Source organism: Oncorhynchus kisutch, linkage group LG8, assembly GCF_002021735.2.
Source record: "Oncorhynchus kisutch isolate 150728-3 linkage group LG8, Okis_V2, whole genome shotgun sequence".
Lineage (NCBI taxonomy): Eukaryota > Metazoa > Chordata > Actinopteri > Salmoniformes > Salmonidae > Oncorhynchus > Oncorhynchus kisutch.
Window position 1 is genome coordinate 35,364,508 of NC_034181.2, and position 19,816 is coordinate 35,384,323.

General features: G+C 43.3%; 1 protein-coding gene across 5 annotated transcripts in view; it reads right to left on the reverse strand.

Annotated features, from left to right (window-relative positions):
- The window catches only part of LOC109895789 (homeobox protein cut-like 2), a 63,493-nt gene that overhangs the window by 18,422 nt on the left and 25,255 nt on the right, over positions 1–19,816 (reverse strand). For 4 of the 5 annotated variants that reach the window (XM_031830207.1, XM_020489775.2, XM_031830206.1 and 1 more), the window contains exons 3-5: positions 13,436–13,514; positions 1,930–2,070; positions 149–314 (exon numbers count right to left, since the gene is read on the reverse strand). In XM_031830207.1, the coding sequence (XP_031686067.1) occupies positions 149–314; positions 1,930–2,070; positions 13,436–13,514 (386 nt within the window). The remainder of the gene's footprint in view (positions 1–148; positions 315–1,929; positions 2,071–13,435; positions 13,515–19,816) is intronic. The other variant, XM_031830208.1, reaches the window with a different exon arrangement.

Consider the following 19,816-nt stretch of genomic DNA (forward strand, 5'->3'; position numbering starts at 1 on the left):
CCACTCATTAGATTGAGGTTTAAATGTGATTACATCCAGGTCTATTGTCATTGTGCAGTATGACTGACGGGTTGGGGGCTGTCCTCTTTTTTGCTTTTATCATGTACACATCATATCATGTTCACAAGGTTGTGAGGGAGGCAAGTACCAGGCCTGTGTTTCTAACCCTTCTGTCTGGTTCTGGCCCTGGTGGTTCTGCTGAGGTGAGCCTGTGACTCTGAGGGCCTGTTTGCTGTTTGGAGTCACACCAGATGTCCAGCTCGATGCCTCCCCAGGTCCTGACTCTGCTGCTGCTGGGTCCTCCTCTGTGTCTCCTGTGGATAGGGTGCAGAGTACAGATGAGTGCTGTGATCATATGAGGTGAGAGGCCACAGAGACTAAATGGAACAGAGACATCCGTGTGTGGATCAAAGTGGATTGTTTGTAGAACAAAAATAGTTTATTCGATTTTTTTTCTCTGAAATTGAAATTTTGAACAATCGAGCAGCAGTGAGCTAGGCCTGGGCCCATTCTGTGGTCAGGTCTGTGGCTGCAACCTGGTCTCAGAGCATTTCTTATTATTTTGTACGTAAACTACGACACTCCATTTAGTATGATATGTTACCTTTCATATGTATTAATTTGTGGATATCCATCACCCATTAAATATGATATGTTAAGAATTACAATTCATATTATATGTTACGAATTGGCAAAACGTGCAACATGTAAAGAATTCTAGCTAGATGGATAGGTGACTAACGTTTGCTAGCTGTCTAACGTTAGCTAGGCTAGAGATTAGGGTTAAGGTTAGAAGTTATGTTAAAGAGTTAGGGCAAGGGTTTGCTAAAAGGGTTAGGTTAAGGGGAAGGGTTAGTTAACATGCTAAGTAGTTGCAAAGTAGCTAAAAAGTAGAAGGTATACTGAACAAAAATATAAACACAACATGCAAAGTGTTGGTCCCATGTTTCATGAGCTGAAATAAAATATCATAGATATTTTCCATACACACAAAAAGCTTCTTTCTCTCAAATGTTGTGCACAACTTTGTTTACATCCCTGTTAGCGAGCGTTTCTCCACCTGACAGGTGTGGCATATCAAGAAGCTGATTAAACAGCATGATCATTACACAGGTGCACCTTGTGCTGAGGAAAATAAAAGGCCACTCTAAAATGCGCAGTTTTGTCACACAACACAATGCCACAGATGTTTCAAGTTTGGAGGGAGCATGCAATGTGGCATGCTGACTGCAGGAATGTCCACCAGAGCAGTTGTCAGAAAATGTCATGTTCATTTCTCTACCATAAGCTGCCTCCAAAGTCATTTTAGAAAATTTGGCAGTACGTCCAACCGGCCTCACAACCGCAGACCACGACGTGTAATCACGCCAGCCCAGGACCTCCACATCCGGCTTCTTCACCTGCCACATGGACAGCTGATGAAACTGAGGAGTATTTATGTCTGTAATAATGCCCTTTTGTGGGGAAAAACTCATTCTGATTGGCTGGAAATGGCTCCCAAGTGGGTGGGCCTATGCCCACCCATGGCTGGGCCCCTGCCCAGTCATGTCAAATCCATAGATTAGGGTCTAATGAATTGATTTCAATTGACTGATTTCCTTATATGAACTGTAACTCAGTAAAATCATTGAAATTGTTGCATGTTGCATTTATATCTTTTTTCAGTATAGTTGAGAACTTGCTAATTAGTTAAATGCTAAATTGTCCGTGATGAGATTCGAACTCGCAATCATTGGGTTGCTCGACGTTCGCTTTATATGCGCACCCATCCACCCCGACTAACCCCCCTACTTTAGTTTTTGGCTTAAGTAAACATCAGTCTTATGTAACCATACCAAACATAACATATCATACTAATTTGAGGGTCCCGGATTTACATTTACTATATTACGTCTAGTCTATGAGACCAGGCTGTGCCTCTGGTCTGACCTGGCTTGTCAAGGCACTCCAGGTGTCTCTTCCAGTGCCCGCTGATCTCCCTGACCAGGGCCTCGTTGTCTGGGGCTGAACTCTGCAGCTGCTGCAGCCTCTCCTCCAGGGTGTGTGTGGCCTCAAGAACGGGAACTGGGTCTGAGAGCAAAAAGACAAACAAGATGGAGAGAAATTTTACATTTTTCTATGAACCACTCCATGCAAAACAACCACACAGCCATAATATTGAGTGGTAATTCAAATGCTGAAGTGGATTAGTAAAGTCAAAAGTTCAACACTTCAGTCAAGTGAATTTCATTGCCTATCTATTTGATCAAATATAATGAGATATCACAATTATCTTGTCTCCTGTTATACAACTGATGTCAGGATGTTGAAAAGGAACTTTTTAAATAGCCTATTAAAAGAATAATATACTATACCATTTTCTGCACAAGACAGTACAGTTATCATATGCTCTCCTGCACAACAGCACCAAGAGTAGGAGACTGAGAAATTGTTTCAAAGAGGGACTCTAGAATTCACTCCAATGAGACCCCTTTAGAAATCTCACAGGCTGTCTGGCCCTAATGACATGAATAGACTAAACTACTAAGATCAAATCCAATGGAACTCATCACCAGTAAATGAATGTCAAAAAAAAGCTGCATAGACTGCAGTAGAATATGACGCGCACTTCAGTCCCAAATATACACCTAAACAAATCCAACAAAGTCTGGAAAAAGTCTGCTCCTGAAAAGAAGAGAAAAAGAAGACTGATTCTTTAGCACAACAGAGGAGCTGTTTTGCAATGCATGTGCGGCAGCCTGGGCCCCATGGGGCCAACTAGGAGGCTGTTTCTCTGCTAACAAGTCTCCTCTGTGTCATTTGATCATTTAAATTATTATGCCAGGAATTCTCAGGAGGTGGCTCGGCACTCCACATCACAGGGCTGTTTTTAATCTTCCCGTTCCCTTTCTTCCCTTCCCGAAAAGTTCAACAGCTCTGAGAGGGAGAGCTGCTCCTGTTGTGTACCTGCCTGCCGCACACCAAAGGAGGTGACTTCTAGTGCCAAAGCACAGAGAGAGGGGCTCAGGGGAGCCACCTGACAAGGAGGGAGGGAGGATGTAGAGATACGCACACACACACACACTCTTGCACACACACACACCAGCCTTTCAAAACTCCAAGGAGGGAAAATCGCTGCTTTGCTGCACAAACTTTTCTCCCGCAGCTTTCATGCGCTCGTCTTTCTGCACCTGTGTGGATCGCGATCATAACCTTTCTTCAACACGGGCACAGACTGAACTGACTTTTCAGAGAGCCTAACCACAGACGTTTACACTTCAACAGACACCACTGAGACTAGACAGCCAAGTCGAAACAGGCCACAGAAACACAACTGTCAAAAATGAGCAATTTGTGAAAAGACTTCCATAACCATTTGACATATCTGAAGTTTCATCAGAAACACTCGGACAAAGATAATTGATTGAACCATTTCTTCCCCAGGACCGTTTACAGTCAACTGAGCCTCCTGTGTGTCTGTGTTCACTGTTACACCCACACTGGAGATATTGCATCAGTCACATGGGACATCACACTTAAGAGCAGAGCTCTTCTTAGACAAACAGAACGACTTAAAACAGTGCTTTTCACATGGACGCACTGTCACAGAAATCCCTTTATCAGCCTCTTTTCCATATATCCTTTTAACTTTCCATGATCAAAGTGCAGAGATTACAGTAAGGGATCTCTCACACTTGGACAAGCAGGGATTATCAATCAGTGGCTAGGCAAAAAAAAGTGAAGGGATATATGGTAGCCCGGTATACAAAATGAACCCAGTCAAAGAGGAGAGCAGCAGGGGTACTCTCAGAGGGACCAGGGTGTAGCTCTACAAGACGGGCTACAGTTGGGGGAAGTGTCAAAGAAGACTGCTGATAACGGAAGAGAACAGGACTGCTAATTGATGTTGCTAATAAGCTGTGCTGGATATTCCTTTAAGAGCATTTCTTTAACAGTAAATCCTTCCCATAAAAGGAAGATTGAATACTTGAATTTAATTTTACACCATACTGCCAATATACCTAGAACCCCCCCCCACACACACACACACACCACCATCATTATCTACTGTGAGTGGGTCATATCACTATCTCTGCAAATAAACAGCACGTTTTTTAAATTCACTCCGTATCTTAATTATTGCTGATTGGACGTCTGCCCTGTAGTCATTATAACAGATAGCACAACAGCACCTCATTGAGGGTCATAAATCACTGCACATTAATACATCATATTCTCCAGTCAAATATGGTCCATTCACACGTGAATCACAGTGGCTGGGCAAAGGTGGGGATGAACAGAATGTTATGAGGAGGAGAATGTTCAGAGGTCATTCCAGGGACACACGCCTGTCCTCTCAGTATACCAGCAAAGACGAGCTGGCATTGAGGATCCTGGGATCACTTGTACTTCAGCACAGTTGTTAATTTGTACTTCAACACAGTTCCACCTGATTTGGTGGTATTGTGTGGTGTTAGCAAAGTCACTACACTAGTAAGCCAGGGTAGGGCTATCATAGAGTCTATGTGTGTGTGGTCTCATCATCTCCATTGAGTTTGCATCAGTGTTACAGATGAGATAATGAGCTTCCATGGCTGGTTCCTAGTGGCCGCTGGTCAGGTATTACGCTGCTATTGCTCATCCCATAGCAGGGGGCAGCTCTCTGGGTGCTGCTTCTTGACAGCCCAGGATAAACAGGCCATGGCTAGCATGGTCACAATAGATATGTTCATGTTTGATAGCCAGCTCCTATGGTTGTTCCTATGGAGTTGGATATAGACTAGGTTAGGCCAGGGCCCACTGTGTGAACTGTCCACATAAATACTGTCTGGACTGTGGCCGGGACAGAGGGACAGACAGGTCAAGGATGTGTCTGGGTGGGCAGTGGTGGTGGGTGGGAGTGGACGAGGGTGGTGTGAGCCAAGACAAGCAGGTGTGTTGGGACGGTCCGTCTTTGCCATGTCAGCGATACACTGTCATTAGGCGGTGTGGGCTCAGCGGGGTGCACCATTACGTCTCCCTGGGCTCTGTGTAATTACGCTCTGACATAATTAACCCAGCAAGCCCATTAGCCAAGCACTGGCTGGCTGGAGAGAAAAAAAAATGCTATAATTATTTGTTGTGCGCATGTTAATGAGGCCAGCTGTGTTCCCATCATACAACATGAACAAATTAATTTACAAGGCTGTGCTTCGAGGGTTTTTTCTTTTCATACAAAACAGTCTTGTTTTGTGTTGTTTTTCTCTTTGTGGTCTTCAAGTTCCAAAAACGCCATTTCCTGCTGCTGCAACAAACCGTAACACTGTACATGAGTAGTGTATTGTCATGGCCCGAAACTAGGTTGACTGAACAGTTAGTCCTTAGTCCAACCTTCAAAGACAAAGTGCACCATCAAAATGGCTACTTTTGAAAAAAGTTGTATCTTTTCTTAATTAAACCAAAAGTAAACAACCAATACTCTACCTACAGAGTACAGGAGTCTCAAACCGGGAGTCTCAAACCGGGAGTCTCAATCTGGGAGTCTCAAACCGGGAGTCTCAAACCAATGTGGCCGTGTGGGAACACTTCCATTGACTGAAGTCTAATAGTCTTTAACAAAGTAATCTATTGTTTTAACAATTACATAGTCACTCGCGCTCACAAGGTACAATTCTTTAATGTTTATCCTTGTTTCAACCTAAATTATAAAGATTTTTGAAGCTACGATGAAATCATTTTCAACAAAATCTTAACGGACAGTAAAAACGGTCCGTTTCTGTGTCTTTTCACGAATACAATATTCAGAGCACAGAACAAAGAGAGAGAGAGAGAGAGAGAGAGAGAGACAGAGAGAGAGAGAGAGAGACAGAGAGAGACAGAGAGACAGAGAGAGACAGAGAGAGAGAGAGAGAGAGACAGAGAGAGAGAGAGAGAGAGAGACAGAGAGAGAGACAGAGACAGAGAGAGAGACAGAGAGAGACAGAGAGAGAGAGAGAGACAGAGAGAGACAGAGAGAGAGAGAGACAGAGAGAGACAGAGAGAGAGAGAGAGAGAGAGAGAGAGACAGAGAGAGAGACGAGAGAGAGAGACAGAGAGAGACAGAGAGAGAGAGAGAGAGATACAGAGAGAGAGAGAGAGAGAGAGAGAGAGAGAGAGAGAGACAGAGACAGAGAGAGAGAGAGAGAGAGAGAGACAGAGAGAGAGAGAGAGATACAGAGAGAGAGACAGAGAGAGAGAGAGAGAGAGAGAGAGACAGAGAGAGAGAGAGAGCAGAGAGAGAGAGAGACAGAGAGAGACAGAGAGAGAGACAGAGAGAGACAGAGAGAGAGAGACAGAGAGAGACAGAGAGAGAGAGAGAGAGAGAGAGAGAGACAGAGAGAGAGAGAGAGAGACAGAGAGAGAGAGACAGAGAGAGAGACAGAGAGAGAGAGAGAGAGAGAGAGAGACAGAGAGAGAGAGAGGGACGAGAGAGAGAGAGAGAGAGAGAGAGAGAGAGAGAGAGAGAGAGAGAGAGAGAGAGAGAGAGAGAGAGAGAGACAGAAGAGAGAGAGAGAGAGAGAAGAGAGAGAGAGAGAGAGAGAGAGACAGAGAGAGAGAGAGAGAGAGTGCGAGAGAGAGAGAGAGAGAGAGAGAGAGAGAGAAATGGTGAAAGAAGTGTGTGCTGACAGACAATCTGAAAGACTAACTTTTTAACCTGTTCTTTTGTCTGTGTTCCACACATGCCTTTGTCTGGCAGACTGAAGGACATCTCTACAACTGTAAAAAGAAGGTCATAGAAATATACATAAACAGGAATATCAGGGTACAATATAATTCAGCCACTCTTTAACTTTAATTGATAGGGTTGGTCTTCTTGTTGTGTTGCTCTTTTTGTTGTTGTTACAATAACAAAATAACTGCTCGGTGAAAAATCACAAAAACCCCCCAGAAAAAACACAACTGAAACTATTCATCTCCTGTACACTTCATAGCTTGAGTTTTACCCGTACCCTTTATATATATATATACACTCACATGCCGACGCACACACACTTCCTCTCTGTTCTGAGCACACACTCTGCCGGTCCCTCTGGGGTCTCTGCTCCACGGGGATCCATTGGAGAGGCCCAGCTCTTTTATGAACATAATGCATTATTAAGCACCTCAAACATCTCCTGGGCCTTTGTTTATTACTGCTCTTATTAATCACTTGTGCAGAATCTCGTCCTGCCCAAAAGAGCTTTCATTTTCCATCAACTTTTTTATACCCTTTCATTTTTGATACTGCCACAAACAGAGCGTAGACACACAGCTCTCCAAGTTCCCTCTCATCTTCTGATGGAATGTGCTCAGCATCACACTTATTATTTAAAAAAATAATGCCTTACAGGCCTCAATAAGCCTCTCTCTCCAGCGTCTGCCAATGTACACTGAGGTGACAAAACATTATGAACATTATGCTCTTTCCATGGCAGACTGACCAGGTGAATCTAGGTGAAAGCTATGATCCCTTGTTGATGTCACTTAAATCTGATTAACTGATTAAATCCACTTCAATCAGTGTAGATGAAGGGGAGGAGACAGTTTAAAGAAGTATTTTTAATCCTTGAGACAATTGAGACATGGATTGTGTCTGTGTGCTATTCAGAGGGTGAATAGGCAAGACAAAACATTTAGGTACCTTTTAACGGGGTATGGTAGTAGGTGCCAGGAGCACCAGTTTGTGTCAAGAACTGCAAAGCTGCTGGGTTTTTCACTCTCAACAGTTTCCCGTGTGTGTGAAGAATGGTCCACCACCCAAAGGACATTGGAGTCAACATGGGCCAGCATCCCTGTGGAACGCTTCCGACACCTTGTAGAGTCCCTGCCCCGACAAATTTAGGCTGTTCTGAGGGCAAAAGGGGTGCAACTCAATACTATGAAGGTGTTCCTAAGGTTTTATCCACTCAGTGTATACAGGGAGCTATAAGGGGACCATAACTCTTTGAATAGACTAAGGTCAAATCACAAAGGTCATTAATGCTCTATTCTTACAACCTTGGAGCCAAAGGAAATTACAAACTGACTTCAATATGCACTGCACTTACAATCTCGCAGGCCAATGAGACTTCAATATGCACTGCACTGACAATCTCGCAGGCCAAGGAGACTTCAATACATTAATATTCATTGTGCAATGAAGTCATAAAGCCATGATGGAATTGTGTGGAGTTGTTCCTGGTCCTGGAACCCGTACCATGCAGTAGTATTTGGTCACCACTAGCTAGCACTGTTGCCCCAACGTTTCAACTACTGCAGACCTCAGCCCTGCCAAGGGCCCAACAAACATACAACACACAAACACACACACACACAGTAAGTGAGCTCCCTGCTCAGATGAAAGGTACTGTGTTCTTCAGGAGAGACGGAGGGAGAGCGAGAGAGAGAGGGATGAGGTGATCCCGAGGGAGGTGTGTGAGTAAAGAGAGGGGAGGGGGCAGAGCAAACACCTGGAGCGCCAATCTCAGGGCTACGCTCCTGGCGACAGGGCCCCGCTCCTCCTCTCAAAGCGACAGCTACAAACACCAAGGTTCAAACGTAACCGCAGAGTCAGAGATGCTCACACAGGAGGGAGAGAGATGAGGAGAGAGGTGCTACTCAGGAGAGCCAACTCAGTCATGGAAACTGTCGCTGTTTTTCACATCCTGTGAAGAGGAAGTAGTATATTTACACTGATCAAAAAAGTATAGAGGTGAAAATCTAAACAAATAAGTATTTTTGGGGGGGACCTAATATTTTGTCGCCAATTTCAATGGAGCATAGGAATGTACAGTTGAAGTTGGAAGTTTACAAACACCTTAGCCAAACACATTTAAACTCAGTTTTTCTCAATTCCTGACATTTAATCCGAGTAAAAATGCCCTGTCTTAGGTCAGTTAGGATCACCACTTGATTTTAAGAATGTGAAATGTCAGAATAATAGTGGAGAGAATGATTTATTTCAGCTTTTATTTCTTTCATCACATTCCCAGTGGGTCAGAAATGTACATACAATCAATTAGTATTTGGTAGCATTGCCTTTAAATTGTTTAACTTGGGTAAAACGTTTCGTTTAGCCTTCCACAAGCTTCCCACAATAAGTTAGGTGAATTTTTGCCCATTCCTCCAGACAGAGCTGGTGTAACTGAGTCAGGTTTGTAGGCCTCCTTGCTTGCACACGCTTTTTCAGTTCTGCCCAAACATTTTCTATAGGATTGAGGTCAGGGCTTTGTGATGGCCACTCCAATACCTTGACTTTGTTGTCCTTAAGCCATTTAGCCACAACTTTGGAAGTATGCTTGGGGTCATTGTCCATTTGGAAGACCCATTTGGGACCAAGCTTTAACTTCCTGACTGATGTCTTGAGATGTTTCTTCAATATATCCACATAATTGTCCTGCCTCATGATAAAATCTATTTTGTGAAGTGCACCAGTCCCTCTTTCAGCAAAGAACCCCCACAACATGATGCTGCCACCCCCGTGCTTCACGGTTGGGATAGTGTTCTTCGGCTTGCAAGCCTCCCCCCATTTCCTCCAAACATAACGATGGTCATTATGACCAAACAGTTCTATTTTTGTTTCATCAGACCAGAGGACATTTCTCCTAAAAGTACGATATTTGTCCCCATCTGCAGTTGCAAACCATAGTCTGGCTTTTTTATGGTGGTTTTGGAGCAGTGGCTTCTTCCTTGCTGAGCGGCCTTTCAGGTTATGTCGATATAGGACTCGTTTTACTGTGGATATAGATACTTTGTACCCGTTTCCTCCAGCATCTTCACAAGGTCCTTTGCTGTTGTTCTGTGATTGATTTGCACTTTTCTCACCAAAGTACGTTCATCTCTAGGAGACAAAACACGTCTCCTTCCTGAGCGGTATGATGGTGGGGGGTCCCATGGTGTTTATACCTGCGTACTATTGTTTGTACAGATGAATGTGGTACCTTCAGGCATTTGAAAATTGCTCCCAAGGATGAACCAGACTTGTGGAGGTCTACAATGTTTTTTCTGAGGTCTTGGCTGATTTATTTTGATTTTCCCATGATGTCAAGCAAATAGGCACTGAGTTTGAAGGTAGGCCATGACATCATTTTCTAGAATTTTCCAAGCTATTTAAAGGCACAGTCAACTTAGTGTATGTAAACTTCTGACCCACTGGAATTGTGATACAGTGAATTGTAAGTGAAATAATCTGTCTGTAAACAATTGTTGAAAAAAGTACTTGTGTCATGCACAAAGTAGATGTCCTAGCACACTTGCTAAAACTATAGTTTGTTAACAAGAAATTTGTTGAGTGGTTGAAAAACAAGTTTTAATGACTCCAACCTAAGTGTATGTAAACTTCCGACTTCAACTGTATGTCTTAAATGCATGGAAACGCACATTATGATTGTGGTGTGTGACATTTTGGCTTGGGGACCCAATAATGACATTTTTTAGAAGTATTACATTTTCAAAGTGTTCTCATTGCTCAGAGCACTTATTTCAACTGTTCCCCATAAAATGCAGAGGACGCATTGGAGTTGCTTTAAAGAGCATGCCTTGTACGACTGACTGTTCATGACACCGGTGTTCTAAATGAACCTATTAAAACTCACGGATAATTAGTCAAGCTTAAACCAAGTTTATTCACCCATTGGATCAATGCAGCTGCATAAGACCAAATAAATAGTCACACCAGTGGTAATATATATATATAGCCCAAATAGGCAGGAAGTTAAGTGATACAGGCAATAAACTGTTCCTTCTCCCTTAATGTGACCTGACCTGACCTCGACCCCCTTCCTCACTAATCCACAGCTCCCCATCTTTATTAGTGCCTGCCAACATATGATCGTCTCCCTGCACTCAGTACATTCCAAGCTTAATTGCCTCCACCATATATATTCCTCCTACAGATAACCATTAACTTCTGGTGTTGTCCCTCTAGACCATAGCACTCAATATTTCAATAGGATTCCTGATAATTAACACTATTCAGAACCCAGAATCCATCACCGGTAAAGGTTGCCATTGTCATACTACATGTAATCCTTTGTCATAGGAAACAGTGCCACTCTAAGTCCAGACACACCACCACTATAATAATAGCTATCTTGTTCAGCAGCTGGAGCTTGATACACTTGCTGACTTTACAGTAAAAACAAAACCCAAATCTCACTCACACACGCACACGCACACGCACACCATTTCCAGCCATGTATTCTCCTCTCTCCCCTTACACTAACATTCTCCTCCTCGTAAACACACTGATGTGAGAGATACACATTTGCTTTAACAAATTGGGACGTGATTAAAACCTTCTCTATTGAGAGCATGTTCAGGGTAGCCCTGGGTTGTGTCAGCGATGCATACCCTCTGTCTATAACATTCATATGAACTGAGAATATGAAAGCAGCATCATAACATGTGTCATGCGTGTCCAACATTATGCAACTGACATCATCATTGGCACCTATTCCAATAACTGATTTGTTATTGTGGATAACTGATACCTGACACCAAACGTTGCTGTTAACTGGATACAACAGGTCACATTGTCCCCTCCCCCTCCCTGGCTCTCCTCTTGCATTCATTAACTCTGTTGTCGGGCCGCTCTGATTGGACCAACGGCCTGTGAGTGTCAGCAGACAGCCAGGATGGAGGGATCCTTTCAAATTAAATAAGAGGGAGAAAAAAAATGTCTGCCAATGAATAGTAATAACGGCATTAAGATTAACGAGCACGGTGTGTTAAGAATAATTGCGTCTGTCAAAACATAAAAAATACATGAGCTGGATGGTTTGTTTGGAGACTGGTGGGAAAGCAGCACAGTGATGTGTTCATAGGGGAGGAGACTAATAAAGTGAGGGATCACAGCCAACTGACTGTCCTCTGGTGTACCTGGAGCGGTCCACTCTGGGAACAGGGGGTGACCTTGGACAGGCCAGTGAGATGCACAATGACACACAAAATACCCTACTCTTCATTTTGTGACTCCTGTTTGGCATCAGATAGGAGGTAAATAATATCAGAAAGATAATAGTGAATAGATTTGGAGACTTTTAGCAATTAGCTGTTAATGGAAATGATTGGTATGGCATTAAAGGATTAGACGGCAACTAATAAATCAGCAGCTCAGCTGGCTGCGTTTTTTTTGGTTTTACTGTGTTGGGATGAAATAATAACTCCTTCTGTAGTAGTAAAGCCCAGGAAAAGTCATCCATACACAGAGTGTGAGAGCTAAGACTAGAGACTCTGGTGAGGGAGAGTCACCCGGATGCTAATGCTAGTGCAGGTCCAGGTAAGGTCAGAGGAAGATGGGTGTTCTGAATATGCTAATCCAAGGCCCTCTGATGTAACCAGGGCCACTCCTTTAGCTTTGTGACATGACGACAAGGCTCAACCCCCCCCCCCCCCCCCCCCCCCCCCGGCGTGTGGGTGTGTATGTGTATGCACTTGTGTATGAGAGCAGAAGTAAACGTTAAATTCCTATTTTTTAAATCTTCAAACCCAATCCTAGCTACAAGGGTTCCGATACAGTTGAACATGGTTTATGAGTACTCTTTCTTGTCAGTGCCCTGTGCAATTAAAGAGATGAAGTCCTCATTCCTTACATTATCACTGTTGGTTCAGTCTGCTCTTGATAGAACATTTGTCATGACAAAATATAGCCCCTAAAACCCTCCTGTGTCCTCTATTAAGCCCTTGATACGTGCAGGTATAGGTCAGGAAATCAAACTGAACACATCTTCAAAGACATCCATTTCTTATCAAGAAAATAACTCCATTCAAAGTGTGTGGTGAAATATCAAGCAGGAGACTTCAAGGCAAAATGGAGACCTTTAAAAGTCAGTCGCTGCATCGCTATTTTCTCTGACACCCACTTTTATCTTGTATTCATTGAATCTGTAAACCGCGTTCTCTACTCTTGCAATGAGTGTTCCTCTGATGTATCCGGAGATTGGAGTGCATTTTGCTCTTGTCTCCTGCAACAAAGAGCAATGCTGTATAGTGTGCCCTGGCAACAAACAACAACAGAATAAACAATCTCTCCCCCTCCCCCTCTCTTTCCCTGCTGGCCTCATCAGGCCTACACTCCAGACTAAGACAAGCTACAGTTGTTCTTTTAATTGGCCCTCTGCAATCAACAGCCCATCCCCACAAGGATCGTCTCTCCTCAGCAATGCAACGCTCAAGGACCAGCGCTCGGTTTTGAAGTGGCCCCACACAGAGCACAGACTCTAAAACATAGATAAGAACTACAGGGTGTCCTGTGGATATTCATATATCTATGGCAAGAAAACAGTCACTTTGTATTTTTAGCTTGTCTCATGTATAACGTTGGCCTAAGGAAGTTGACTTTGGCTTGGTGTGTAGTTGACCTGGCTGGGGAGAGTGATCTCGTGTGGGAGGTTTGTTACATGAGCAATGTTGTGTGTTGTCTGTGTCTGTGACTGTGCTGTTGTGATGTGTGTGGCTCAGTTACAGGTGGGAGACTCACCAGGGGCTTCGATAAGCTGCTTGTAGATTCCCAGGAATGCCGACTCTGCCTCCTTACTGCGCTTGTTCAGAGCGACCACCTGGAGACGACAGGACACAGCCGTCAGGGTGACACTCGGGCATTTAGCGACACATACACACCGAACATCTGCATTTACATGCATTCTACACTGATCTGACATATGAAGTCAATAAGCAGCATATAGAGTAAGTGTGCTAACGAGACAGACAGAAACAAAGTTGAAGGTAATCCAGAAGGTAATCAGAAGGACGGTACATCACCAACATGTTGCTCTGACGGGGGTTTGTGTGCTGAATTATGTGAACAAGGTGCCGAGCTAATACTACAAGCTGATATTTGGCCTCTTAAACCCCAACGTTGCGGTGTGTATTGAGGTGACATTTGGCCTGTTCAACGCAGTTGTGGTGTGCTCTATGAGGCAGGTCAGTGTCTGTGGCCTACATCACACAGGCGCACAGCCTCTCCTGCTATTCTCCACTCCACGGGTGATGCAAACCAATTAACAATTCATTTGGATGGACAAAGAAGGGAATTAGTCACCACCTGGCCCCATGGAGAGGGCACCTGCCCTGGTGGGTATGTGGGTTACGGTCCTCATAGCTACATTACACCAGCAGCCCTGTTATCTACTGTAAGTCAGAACAAGTCAATGTCGGAAAGTCTTAGCTTAGCAACTCTCTGAAATACTACATCCGATAGCACAGGAGGCTGCTGAGGGGAGGACGGCTCATAATAATGTCTGGAACGGAGTAAATGGAATGGCATCATACACCGCGGTCTAAGGCACTGCATCTCCATGCAAGGGGCGTCACAACAGTCCCTTGTTCGAAACCAGGCTGTATCACATCCGGCCGTGATTGGGAGTCCCATAAGGCAGCTCACAATTGGCCCAGAGCAATCCGGGGGTGGTCGGGGTAGGCCGTCATTGTAAATAAGAATTTGTTCTTAACCGACTTGCCTAGTTACAGTTTGGCTGTCATTTCGGAACCTTGATGTCATTTTTCAAAACTCTAGACACAAAACTCACAACCATTGATCAAAATGCACATTTTTCAAAACTCTAACACTTTTTCCAATTGCTTGGATACAATACACATAAAGCTAAGATCATTTGTTCATTGAACTAAAATCACCTGTTCAAAATGACACAACTTAACATCAAAGTATTACCATTTCAAAATGCAATTCACACATGACATCTGAGATGACTGTCTATTCATTTCATTACAATGATCAAACTATCAATTGATACAACTGTTCAAATGATAAGTAACTGTTGCGTTACTCTTAATGCAGAGTTTTATGGAAACTGACAAACAATATTCCATGTTTAGATCATGAAAGTTTTAGGATAATGAGATCCATTGACACCAATTACAGTGAAAAAGGAACCATTTGGACTACATTATCTATGGAGCAGCTGTTTCTGAGATGCTGGAATCACCATGTGTAGCATCATCAATCATACCACAGTCAAAGTTGCTTAGATTACTCATCTTACCCGTTCTAATGTTAGGTCGAACAACAACTAAAGCTCTCTACTCTATTAAACTCTATATGTTGAGTTGCAGGCAGCCACATGATTCGCTGTTCAAATGTAACCTTCATTGATGAGCTAAATCAGGTCTGTAGAGCTGATGGCGTGACCTATGTCATTGTGTGGGATAATGTCAGGTTCCACCATTCTCAAATGATGCAAGCATGGTTTCAGGCCCATCCACAATTTACCACCCTGTACTCTACCCCGTACTCTCCTTTCCTAAAACCGGTCAATACATTTCAGATTTTGTTCAATGATTCCACGATGTCTGTAGTACTCTCTTTACTAGTCCTTTTACAGTGATGTATTTACGTGTAGTACCATAATGAAACATGTATCACATATTTTGTACTACAACATTTAATGATTGAATGAACAACTACACAGTGAAACTATCGGTATCTTGTGTGTGGGAGATCTAAATGAATGTTCCTATGGTATTTCGTGATAAATGAGTTATTTGAACCAATGATTCTGCAAGTGCAAGGTTTCTTTAAAGATATGAATGCACAATGCAATGTTTTGAACATTGGCCAGCCTGTGTTACAAGTGATGACCGTTCTGAGTTTTGTGTCTAGAGTTTTGAAAAATGACCACAAGGTTCTGAAAATAGTGCCAAAGGGGTTGTAAAAAATGGTAAATAAAAAGTTCAATATAATTTAGTTTAAAAAATAAATAAAACATGGAAACCGCTCCAGCCACGAGTCCGTTCTCCCAATAAGGTGTCAGCAACTTCCTGTGTCAGATAGGCCATGTCCACTACAAATGTCCCTCCAATCCAAGAGGAAACTCAATTCTAATTATTTTCATCTATTCTCTATAGAATTCCTATCACTGTTGATTACAGTTTTTATCTGATCAAACATAATGACTTCTATTGAAGGAACCCAGTGCATGTTATCGTCTGAGACCTTCTTTATTGGTCTGAGATCAGTTCGACAATGTTATTGGGACCAAGGTCTGAAAACACTGTTTAGAGATGGTTATAAGTAACAACTGTGGGAAAGAGAGAGAGAGAGAGAGAGACGGAGAGCCCTTGAATGACTGGAATTGTCTTGTGTCCTCCCCGAAGAGGCATAACGACAGCATCATGTTTAAAGAAATATCATAAAGATCAAGCAAATCCCTCCCACTCGGAACTGCGAGCCGGAGTTCATGGAAAATGGAAAGGCTGGAGCCCAATCGATATAGATGCAACAGTCTGCAGCTACCAGCCATCTCTCTCTCTCTCGCTCATCAGCTTCTTGATATGCCACAGCTATCAAGTGGATGGATTATGTTGGCAAGGCAGAAATTCTCACTAACAGGGATGTAAACAAATTTATGCACAAAATACGTATTTTTGTGCGTATGAAAAATGTATGGGATCTTTTATTTTAGCTCGTGAAACATAGGACCAACACTTTACATGTTGTGTTTATATTTTTGTTCAGTGTATATATAGCAGGTTGTGTGAACTCACCAGGATCTGTTTCAGACTGACGCCCTGTCCCTGTCCTGTCTACCTTTCTGAAGAATACATCAAATAAGACCCTGAACTGCACATGTAAAACGCACACGACCTGTGAACGCAACAGACTCCATTTCCCACAGACACGGGGGTCTCCTGGCCCTCCATCACCCGTTAACGAGAGAACACGGAGATTACCTCCACAATCACACCATTAACCTGTCTGCAGCCGCTAGAGGAGACATCAATCACACTCCGGATGCCTCCTCACGTCAGCACACTCGGTATGCGTAACCCTCTCCCCTCATGCACGCTGCCACCGCCATCATCAAAGCACCTCGGAGGTGTCACGCATAATGTGGTCTGATCTGAGTGACTCGTCTTCCTCTGGACCTGATGCTAATCTACCTTCAGCCAAACACATGGGATTAGCTTCTGTCCCCTGGTACCACACAGATTACACTATGGAGAGGTATGGTATAAATAATGTATGTTTCAGCAAAGGTATGGTGGTAGTAGGACAATGTATCTAAACCTGTTCCATGTTAGCCAGTTTGGCCATAAAATGATCGAATATGGCTTCTCTGGGAGGGATGTGGGGAACATTCATTTTACAAGCAGCAGGAGTAAACCCCCAGAAATTTATTGTAGGGAAATAGAGAGAGAAAGAGAACGAGAGAGAGAATGAGAGAAAGAGAGAACGAGAGAGAGAGAGAAAGAGAACGAGAGAGAGAGAGAGAACAAGAGAGAGAGAGAGAATGAGAGAGAGAGAGAGAGAAAGAGAGGAGATAGAGAATGAGAGAGAGAGTATGAGGGAGAGAGAGAGAGAGGAGAGAGAGAAAGAGAGAACGAGAGAGAGAAAGAAAGAGAGAACGAGAGAGAGAGAGAGAGAGAAAGAGAGAACGAGAGAGAGAAAGAAAGAGAGAACGAGCGAGAGCGAGAGAGAGAGAGAGAGAGAGAGAGAGAGGAAACCTGTTAGAAGTGGACCATAACTCTTCACAGAGGACCAGTCCGTGTGGGCAGGCTACTGCTGCTGTCTCCAGCACTGCTGGGAAATGCTTACCGAGGCCTAGGAGGATACTTATAGTGAAACACATGGTCGAATTGTGGGTCTGTTTGCATATGTGTGTGTGTGTGTGTATGGTGTGTCAACATGTGAGAAGAGAAGAATAAATAATGGCGAAAGATGAGTTTAACATAAAGAAGTGCAGGGAAGAGAAAGGCAGACAGGCACTGAGCTACAGACAGAGACAGAGAGGGCGAGAAAGAGGTTCCCATAAAGACTGCAATTAGCAATTATGCAGACATCAATTACAATTATCACAACTGGTGATTATGCAATTATCACTCTAAATCCTTGTTTTTTTACCAGAATGCCACCTCCTGTGATTTGGGTGTTTGAGGACAGGTTGTGTGATGATGCAGGTGATTAGAGTGTGTGATGTGCCGGGGGTGTTAGGTGTGTGTGTGTGTGTGTGTCCGAATGTGTTTGTATGTGTGCATGGACGTGCGAGTTAGTAAGATTATCGCTGCTGGTGGATGAGAGAGGTGGTGTGTGTGTGTGTGTGTGTGTGTGTGTGTGTGTGTGTGTGTGTGTGTGTGTGTGTGTGTGTGTGTGTGTGTGTGTGTGTGTGTGTGTGTGTGTAAGGGACTGGGAATGTATGGTAGCACATTCCCAGAGGCCTCTAAATTACCTGTCATCTGCACATGATGCAAAGGTCAGCGCACAATCATGGGAGTCGGTCCTCTGTGCTGCTCACAGAGACCCAACAGAGCCCAGGAGCTGACAGTGTGTCACCACAGCCCCAGTCAGCCTGAATGCCTATTAGAACAACACACTGGGAATTCCACCACCATGCAGCAAGTGACAACACCCTTATGGCATCCTTATGGGCGGTGTGGAAAAAACACCATTCTGTGGGTGCAGAGAGGGACAGTGGGAGCTATAGGGGAGTACAGTTACTGCTGCTATGCTGTCATCAGTGCTTGTTTTTCCTTGAGTGTTAAGAGGAGGAGAGAGGGAAAAGAGGGATGAACCGGTGTGGAGTGAGTGATGAGTGGGTGGAGGATAGGGACACAAGCAAAACACACTCGCACACACACTCTTCTTCAGGCGATGAAAGGAGGAAGCCGTGTGTTTGATGAGTTTGATACCTTTACATGTATTCCGTTCTAGCCATTACTATGAGCCTGTTCTCCCCAATGAAGGTGCCACCAACCTCCTGTGCCTGACATACATCTCGCCTCCACGTCAGAACCAATCAGCAGCTCCTAGTCACCCAGTTACACTCCCATCCACAAGGAACCAAGGCTGCCCAGATCCACCCTCCTCTAGCTCACAACTCCCAAACCTGACTAACCACGCCCTCATCCTAACATCTAAGGTCATTTCATGATGTGCTTCTGTCACAGTGCTCTTTGAGCCAATCAGTGGGTAAAAGTAATCAATAAAAAAACTATCTAACCAATCAATAACAAAACAATCAATAATTGCAATCTAACCAATCAATACTAAACCAATCAATAACACTCACCAATCAATACTAAACCAACTCCAAACAATCATTTATAAGCAAATCAATAATATCAATCAATCTAACCGATCAATAACACACCAATCAATAAATGATATATTATTAATCTATAACAGTGGACCATACCTCAATAACAGGGGTTGTACACCAGATTGTTGTAAAATAACTGAATCTAAAGAGAGCCCTCTAGAAGTAGCTAGAGTACAGAGAGTGACAGACAAAGAGAGAGAGACAGAGAAAGATATATATATATATATATATATATATATATATATATATATATATATATATATATATATATATAATATGACATTTGTAATGTCTTTATTTTTTTGAAACTTCTGTACTTATTTATTTATTGTTTATTTCACTTTTGTATATTATCTACCTCACTTGCATTGGCAATGTTAACACATGTTTCCCATGCCAATAAAGCCCCTTGAAATTGAATTGAAAGAGAGAGAGACAGAGAGAGAGACAGAGAAAGAGAGAGAGACAGAAAGAGAGAGAGACAGAAAGAGAGAGACTGTAATGATCGTTGTCCTCCTCGGATGAGAAATAGGAAGGATCAGACCAAAACGCAGCGTGGCAAGTGTCCATGTTAATTTTAATAAATAAACTGAACACTGCAATAATCATAAAAACAACATAAAGAGAGAGAGTGAACGAAACAGTTCTGTAAGGTGAAGACACACAAAACAGAAAACAACTACCCACAAACACAGGTGGGAACAGGCTACCAAAGTATGGTTCTCAATCAGAGACAACGATAGACAGCTGTCTCTGATTGGGAACCATACCAGGCCAAACACAGAAATACAAAACATAGAACAAAA